The sequence below is a fragment of the Gavialis gangeticus genome, unplaced genomic scaffold (genome assembly GCF_001723915.1).
Source record: "Gavialis gangeticus isolate Ggan-Ray unplaced genomic scaffold, GavGan_comp1, whole genome shotgun sequence".
Taxonomy (NCBI): Eukaryota; Metazoa; Chordata; order Crocodylia; family Gavialidae; genus Gavialis; species Gavialis gangeticus.
In genome coordinates this window covers 6,941,356-6,950,225 of record NW_017729023.1, presented here as the reverse complement: position 1 = coordinate 6,950,225, position 8,870 = coordinate 6,941,356, and the positions used below count along the sequence as shown (strand labels likewise).

Sequence of the window (8,870 nt, the reverse complement as noted above, 5' to 3'; positions counted from 1 at the left end):
GCTCTACCCCCTGCAGCCTGCCCCCACCATTCCAGTGCCTGACCCCTGGCACCTGTTCCCATATGTCTAACTCTACCCTCTTCCACATTACCTTCTGCTGCAGCTCTGTTAAAATCATAGAAAATTAGGGTTGGAAGGGACCTCAGGAGGTCATCTAGTCCAACCCCCTGCTCAAAGCAAGACCATCCCCAGCTAGATCATCCCAGCCAAGGCTTTGTCTAGCTGGGCCTTAAACATCTCCAAGGATGGAGACTTGACCTCTCTGGTAACCTGTTCCAGTGTTTTACTACCCTCCTAGTGAGAAGGTTTTTTTTCCTGATATCTAACCTAGACATCCCTTGCTGCAACATGAGACTATTTTTCCTTGTTCTGTCATCTGCCACCACTGAGAACAGTTTAGCTCCATCCTCTTTGGAACCAGTCATCAGGTAGTTGAAGGCTGCTATTAAATCCCCTCTCAGACTTCTCTTCTCTAAACTAAATAAGCCCAATTCACTCAGCCCTTTCTCAGAAGCTATGTGCCCCAGCCCCTTCACCGTTTTCATAGCCCTCCACAGGACTTTCTCCAACTTGTCCACATCCTTTCTGTAGTGATGGGCCCAAAACTAGACATAGTACTCCAGATGTGGTTTTTGCCAGTGCTGGATAGAGGGGAATAATCACTTCCCTTGCTCTGCTGGCAACACTCTTACCAATGCAGCTCAGTATGCTGTTAGCCTTCTTGGCAACAAGGGCATGCTGCTGGCTTATATTCAGTTTATTGTCCACTATTACCCTAGGACCTTTTCTGCAAAGCTGTTGCTCAGCCCCCAGCCTGTACTGGTGCATGGGATTGTTCTGTCCTAAGTGCAGGACCTTGTACTTGTCATTATTGAACCTCATAAGATTTCTTTTGGTCCAGTCCTCCAATTTGTCAAGGTCTCTCTGAATCCTAACCCTGCCCTCCAGTGTATCTACTACTCCCCCCAGCTTGGTGTCATCTACAAACTTGCCATTTTCCAGGTGCACTCTACATATTGAACAAAACCAGCTCTAGGACCAACCTCTGGGGCACTCCACTTAATGCTGGCTGCCAACTAGACACTGGGCCATTGACTAATATACTCTGAGTCTGATGATCCAGCCAGTTTTCTCTCCACCTTAGTCCATTCATCCAACCTGTACTTCCTTAGCTTGCTTGTGAGAATGTTGTGGGAGACTGTATCAAAAGCCTTGCTAAAGTCAAGGGAGAGCCAGTCATCTCATTATAGAAGGCAATCAGGTTGGTCAGGCATGATTTACCCTTGGTGAATCCATGCTGACTGTTCCTAATCACCTCCTTCCAAGTGCTTAGAGGATCTTTTTCATGATTTTTCCAGGGACTGAGGTGAAGCTGACTGTTCTGTAGTCCCCTGGATCCTCCTTTTTCCCTTTCTTAAATATGGGAATTATTCTTCCCTTTTCCAATCATCTGGGACCTCTCCTAATCACTGTGAGTTTTAAAAAATGATGGCCTGTGGTTCCGTAATCACATTGGGCCAATTCCCTCACCACCCTCGGTTCCACTTCTTGTGAGCTTCCTTCTTATGATTCAGTTTACTGTAGAGTTCCCTGCTAAGCTAAGTGGGTCTTCTGCCATACTTGCTAGTCTTCCAGTGCATCAGGATGGTTTGTTCCTGCACTTTCAGTAAGGCTTCTTTAATGTACAGCCAGCTTTCCTGGACTCCTCTCCCTCAGACTGGCTTCCCAGGGGATTCTGCCCATGAGTTCCCTGTGTGAGTCAAAGTCTGCTTTCCTGAAGTTGTGGGTCCTTACTCTGCTGCTCTCCATCCTTCCTTTCCTCAGGATCCTGAATTCAGTCATCTTATGGTCACTGCTGGCCAAGTTGACATCCACTACTACAATCACCATCAATTCTTCCCTGTTTATGAGCAGCAGGTCAAGAAGAGCATGTGCCAGGAAGTTGTTCCTGATACTCTCCAAAAACTTCCTGGATAGCTTGCGCACTGCAGTGTTGCCCTCCCAGCAGATGTCAGGGTGATTTTGAAGTTCTTCATGTGAACCAGGGCCTGTGATCAGGGAAACCATCCACTAGCTGTTTGAAGAAAGTCTTATCCTCCTGGTCTGGTGGTCTATAGCAGACATTCCCCCCCCCCCCAAATAACATCACCCTTATTGCTCGCTCCTCTGATACTAACCCAGAGACTTTCAACAGGCCTATCTCCATTTTTATACTGGATCTCTGAGCAATCAGACAGCTTGTTAACATGAAGTGCAACTCTCCTCTTTGTCTCCCCTGCCTGTCCTTCCTGAACAGTTTATAACTATCCATACAGTGCTCCAGTTATATGAGCTATCCTACCAAGTCTGTTATTCCAGTCACATCATAGTTCCATGACTGTGCAAGGGCTTCCAATTTGTTTTGCTTGTTTCCCAGGTTTGGTGCATTTGTGTACAGGCACCTGAGTTAACTAGCTGATTTGCCCTGATTTCTCAGGAAGAATGAGCAGGACTCCCCTCTTGCTCATTCCTGCTTGTGCTTCCTCCAGGTCACCCACTTTCTCACCTCAGAGCTTTGGTCTCCATCCCCCAGCAAACCTAGCTCTCCTCACTAGGTTAGCAAGCCTGTGTGCCTGGTCTTCCAGGGCAGTCAGAAGTAGCATGACCCCAGCCTAGCCCAGCATGGGAGAAGTAGCAGCAGACTCTGTCCTGGTTTGGTTGAGGCCCAGGGACTGGAGCAGAAGGTACAGGGCAGAGGGGACAGGTTGGGGAACAGGGATAGGCTGAGGATGGGGGAGATGTCACAGGCATTGGGGGCAGGGTAAGGGAGGGGCAGGCTGCAGGTTCCCCTGCTCTTCTCCTTCCCTCCCCCAAATCTCCTCTGCGCTCCCCTGGGCTATGTGCTCCTTTCTCCAGCGAACAAGCTATTGCAGTCTCAGGTAGGCAGCAGCTCAGCTCTGGCTTCAGCCCTAAACCCATGGCCAAAGCTGGAGTTAAGCTGCTGCCTGCTCTGGGAAGATACTCAAATTCAATACAAGGCTTTTTTCTCCCCATGCTGACTCCAGGGGAAGTAGGGGGAGAGTCTTGGATTCAAGTAAGTAGGGTATTATGCTAAATTTAATTGTGTTTATATAATATCTGCAAAACCATATCTAACTTCTGTTACCCAAGATCAAATCGCACCCCACTACTGCCATAGCACTGAGACCAGCTGTAAGACCCTCTGGCTTAACAGTTCCTGGACTTGAACACCCAGGGATGTGCAGCAGGGCATTCTCACTGAAGAGGCCTTATATCTTAGAATTTAGGTGGCTCTAACAGCAGGAAAGGATGTTATAGATAGTACTGAATGTGAAAGGAAGAACATTAAAGGTGATTCTAGGAACTGGTTGAAGGTTTTGCTTTTGATTTCATATTCAGCTTTAATTTGTTTTTAAACAACTAATTATTGTAGTACTAGCAATGTCTCTTAATCCTCAGGGAGCTATGAACAGGTGCATAATTCACAAAATTAAATTAGACTGGACTATAGATCTAGCATGCAGATTCAGGTTCGATAAACCTGGAATAATTTGTCATTCAGAAATGCAGTTCTTTTAGTGTGGATTAATGGTTTTAACATAAAAAGAGGGCAAACTAAGTCATTCTAATTGCTGTGTATTTGACCACTTTAAAACCAGATCCTAATTCTATCTTGTTATACTGTAGCAACCATCTTGAACTGGAATTGAAACGGGAAAGGCACAGATGGTCACGTACCCATCACAGTATCCAAGAAAGCAAAAGCACTCTAGTCCAAGGCAAAGGCTGCCAGAAAACTGAAGTAAAAACGGTAGCATCTTTTTTGGTGACTCTTGTTTGTTCATGTTTAAACATGATTTAATTTTATCTGTTGTTGTGCCTTGTACTTCATGTGACTGTGTATGCATTCCCATCATGCCTCATTTACACAGCTGATGTGGGTAGAAGTTAAGATAGAAAAACCTTTTTTTTGCATTTCATTCTCTCTCGCTACAAAATCAATGGTTTTTTTTCTTCAGTATGATCCTGAAAAATGTATTTTAAAAGCAATAATTTCAGCAATTAGTAAGACAGCATATCCTTCCCTACCTGATAATTGACAGAATCTTGAAGGTGACTGTTCTTCAGCTTTTATTAAAGAAGAACACATAGTAATATGCAAGGTACTCTGAGTGCTTTATCTGATTAAGTACAATGCACTTAAAAAACTGTTCATCATGATAACAGGAAATTCCAGTCCTGACATTGTGAAGTAGCGGAACTTAGTGAATAGCTGCTGCTTTTTGGATGTATAAAAGAGCAAATTTTTAAAAGTGTTTTAAAAGCAATATTATTTAATAGTAAGCATTTTTTAAAGAAGGTTACCTTTTAAGGTATGCATATTGCAGCTTTAAGCAGCTGCTTAAAACTTGTCAGCATCCAAATCTGTTGCAATTGCCCTCTTCGGCTAATATGCAGAATAGTTGCGTGCGCATGCATGCATGTGCAGACACACATACAGGATCTTTGCATATGACCAATATGTGTTGTATAGTATTGAAATTATTAGCAGATGACTATAACGCTACTTTGGAGAGCAAGGTCACAGGCGTTACCTCAAGTCAGGTCTGCCCCACGCCCCAAAAACGAATGTGCAAAACTACGTGTTAGTCCCATTTGGCTTTACCAAACAAACCATAGATGTTTCTGTGTCTTTCTTGAATAAGTTTTGACCAGACTTTTAACATTTTGACCACTGTGTCCCAAACTCGACTGGGTTTTTTTGGTCTTTTATCATATATTTCATGCTCCAGGTTAAATTAGCCAAATTGATTCCGAACCATATTGACTGAGCAGAATTCAGTCATTCCAAAAATCGGATCAATTGAGCAGGCAAACTCAATCATTCTGAACACGATGTATGTCACTACAACCGGTGAGCATCCTCCATCCCAGGCCTATCACCCTGGGACTTCAGATACTCCCAAGTCCATTGGTGGGCATCCTACATGCAGGCCTAGGCCCAGAGGTCTTGGGGTTTGGATGCCCCCAGATACTACGGACAAGCATCCTCCATCCCAGACTCTTTAGTCCAGGACCTCAGGTACTTCCTACACTTGATTTTAGTCCATGAGAGGTCAAGAAGTGATCAATAGTTTACTTGCATTAATTATTCCTCAATATAAAGTCATTGCTTTGAATATTGATAGATCTGTCTTGTCAGCATCACAGTGAAGCATTCATTGACTAGTTCACAATGACACAATTAATTTAAGTATGAGCATTCTCTAATGTAAGGCACTGAATAACAACAGTACTTGGTCACTTTATTAGGAGAGGGAGGTTTGATGTCCTTTTCTTTTCTTCATGGAGTTGTCCATCTCTGCTTGTAGAATGGACAGGGTCAGAAGATCAGGCATTTGCATCTTCAGCACAACACTAATCTGTTACATCTTATATCTATGGCAGGGTCACATTTAGGCTTTGTTCAAATTTTGCTTGACATTCCTTACAGTCCCCGTAGGTATGGGTTCTGCTACCAGGACTCTTAAAACTCTCTCCATCACTGGTTTAGATAACAGTTTATTGTCTTAGTCATAACAACGCAGTGTTATGGGGCTGGGGATATGCTTTTATTTCATTAATACATTTCAAATAAGTCTGTACAGTAATGTTTGCACTTCCAGCTTTTGCCATGCCGATCCAGGTGGTAGTGTAGGGTTTCTCCTCTCCAGCAGGTGGAGACTAATGAATTCTGTTCAGTTTCAGCTCAGTTAGGATATCTTTCAGTTGTGTTCTGGTCCCCACAGAAAGAAGGCAAGGAGCTGGTTAATGTGCTTAGACTGGTCATGTGCTACTTTAGTCCATAATATCAAAGGATGGGATTATCAAAAGTAGCTGAAGAGTACAAATTCCAAGGAAAGTCAAATGAGACTTGCACTTCCCAAAAGTTGTTTAAACACTTTTGAAAATCCTCACCAAATAGCCCAGACAGTGTGCAAATGTAAAATCTATGATGGAGCTGGTAAAATTTGGATTTGACCTGTAAATATGTTCTCCTTTTTGGCAGGAGGGGAAACATAAAGCCCAGGAAGAAAATGGCAGACTGGTAAAAGATGAAAATGAAGTTTTACCAAACGAGTATGTATTGAAAAGTATCTCCTTTCCTAACTTGTTTTCTGGTTCTTCCTTCTTTTATTTTCCTTAGTAATCCAAGAAGCAGTCTTGTCTGGTTTCTGCTAGAAGCATTAGAGATCAGGACAATAAAAATTGGGGAACTTCTCTCTCTCTTTCTACCTCCCCTATGAGGCTTTTGTAAGGAGTCCTGTCTGCAAGCAGACAAGTGTGCAGCCCGCCACTACACAGTGCCATTTTAATTGCATTACCTCAGTCAGGGTATTTCCCCTGCCACCATCATGGTCATGTTATTTCCCCAGCCACTTAATTTAAATAAAATAAATAAATAAGTTCCATATTCCAAGCCAAATTAGCCAAACCAAATTCCAAATCCATGAGTCAGTCCAGAACCATAAGTGGCCCTACTACTGGCAAACATCCTCCACCCCCACCTGGGGCTTCAGATGTTTCCAGAACATTTGGCGAACATCCTACTTGCAGACCCAAGCCCAGAGGCTTGAGGTTTGGATGCCCCAGAGTTTCGCTTGCCCTTAGCCATAAGGCCGCAGGAGCAAGCTAGGGAGGAGTCTCCCCTTTCCCTAAAGTGGGCATAAAGCTGAGATCTTCCCACTTCAGCAGCTAAGTGGGAGGTTTACGATACATAACATTGGCAGGTACTATCCCCATGCCAGGATAGCAGTCTTCCTCAGGTGCGACTAGAAAAACTGCTTTAACGGTCATGGTATTTCCCTTGCCAGGCAAGCATAGAGTCATAGGCTCATCGGGTCCAGCCCACTGCATGAGCAGGAAAGACATCTGGAGTCAGGTGACCATCCAGTCTTCTCTTGAAGACCTCTAGGGTAGATGATTGCACCACCTCTGGGGGGAGCTTGTTCCGTAGTCTGGACACTCTAGTTGTGAAGAAGTTTTTCCTAATGTTCAACCTGAAACTGTCTTCCAGGAGTTTGTGGCTGTTGTTTCTAGTTTTCCCCCAGGGCACCCTGGTGAACGTTGTTCACTGAGCCCCTGAAGTAGGCCTCTGATATAATGGTAAGCCACAATCAGGTCTCCTCTCAGTCTCTTTTTTTCTTTTAGGCTGAAGAATCCAAGATCCCTCAGGCTCTCCTTGTATGGCTTGCCTTGCAAGTCCCTGATCATACAGGTGGCCCTTCTCTGGACCCTCTTGAGTTTTAGCATGTCCTTGTTAAAGTGCAGCGCCCAGAACTGGATGCAATACTCCAGCTGCGGCTGCACCAATGTTGAGTAAAATGGGAAAATCACTTCGGTTTTACTGGAGAGGCATCGATCAATGCATGCCAGAGTATTATTGGCGCTAGTGGCTACAGTGTTGTACTGCTGGCTCATATCTATGCTGGGGTCTATTGTTACCCCCAGATCCTTTTCATTTGTAGTAATGGTCAGGTTAGCAATGCCCAGCCTGTAGGTGTGTTGCGGGTTCTTCCTTCCCAGATGCAGCACTTCGCATTTCTCTACGTTGAACCTCATCTGGTTCCGTTCTGCCTCTGCATAGGACATTAAAAAAAATCTGCACTAATTTATCCTTCTGGTAGCACTATTTGTGGTGTCTAGAACAGTTGAGTTCTGCCTGCTCAATTGATACGATTTTTGGAACAATTGAGTTCTGCTCAGTCAATATGGTTTGGAACTGATTTGGCTAATTTGATCGGGAACACAGAAATTATAACAAAAATGTGGTAGTTTTCTATCGACATGTCTGCCCAGGATGGGCATTGATCTATGCCCCAGGCTGAGATCACTTTTGAATGACATGGTATAGTAGAGGGTGCAGACCTGTCCAATGTGCTTATGAGAGTCTACTATAGCCTCCCAGTGGGAGGATCTCGGGTACACATCTACTTTATGGAAATGGGGGATGTCTCCCTACCTTGCTCTTCTAGCCTATTGGCTATGGTATCTTATGTATTTAATACGAGTCCATAAAGATGCATGTTAAATAAAGATGAGTCTTTTTATTTGACTTTATACAAAGCAGTTACACTCATTTTGTTAAATTGATCTCTAAAGTAATTTTACTTTATTCAGTTCAACTCCTGTGTGTCGGCAAGACCCTAGAACAGTGGTTTGCAACCTTTGTAGACTCAAGGCACCCCTTGGAAAATGTCAGCTCTTAGTTTTCTTTTTTACTACAAGAAAAACAATAGCGCAATTTTTCTTTTTGCAAAGACTTTGGAAAGACCACAGGTTAGATTATTGTTAACACTATGGATTCTCCTGTCTGAAATCTCTTAGGTGTGTCCAGACAAGTGTGCAAGTGCAGTTTGCAGCACCTCAGAGCTGTTTAAGGTGCTGCAAACCACACGGTGCATGTGCACCTGTTTGCCACACTGCTAATTTGTAACACGGTGTCAAAAAAAAAAAGCAGGAATCACATTTGCACACCTAACAGTGCTCGTGTTTTGTGGCATCCCATGACACCTTAAAAGGGTTTCAAAGGCACCCCAAAGTGCCATGGGATCCTGGTTGAGATTCACTACCTTAGAATTACAGCTGTTGAACAGCTACCCATAGTATGCTAAATCCATGCACTTCACTTTTAAAGTGTCATGGTAGAGTGCTGAGCTTTCTTAAGTTAAATAGCAACCTGGAATAGATGGAAGGAGTTCACTTTAAGGTGCAGAGTGAGGATTTTTTACACTTTGGGAATATGGGAGAGGTCTTGAGGCCAGGGGAAGAACTTGGTTTCCTTTTTTTACATTATAGTTTCATAGATTTAGGGTCAGAAGGGACCTAGT

The 8,870-nt window shown here is 43.8% G+C and overlaps 1 protein-coding gene and 1 long non-coding RNA gene across 2 annotated transcripts in view; one reads left to right on the top strand and one right to left on the bottom strand.

The window, feature by feature from the left end:
* Window positions 1-8,870, top strand: part of RUFY3 (RUN and FYVE domain containing 3) — a 118,831-nt gene that overhangs the window by 99,514 nt on the left and 10,447 nt on the right. Inside the window, 2 exon segments of the mRNA XM_019516771.1 lie at window positions 3,688-3,811; window positions 6,050-6,120. Of these exon segments, the coding sequence (XP_019372316.1) occupies window positions 3,688-3,811; window positions 6,050-6,120 (195 nt within the window).
* Window positions 4,115-6,707, bottom strand: LOC109297150. Its single transcript, XR_002097221.1, has 2 exons — window positions 6,600-6,707; window positions 4,115-4,996 (listed from the first exon to the last, which is right to left on the bottom strand). It is a non-coding gene; the product is annotated as an uncharacterized LOC109297150 (long non-coding RNA).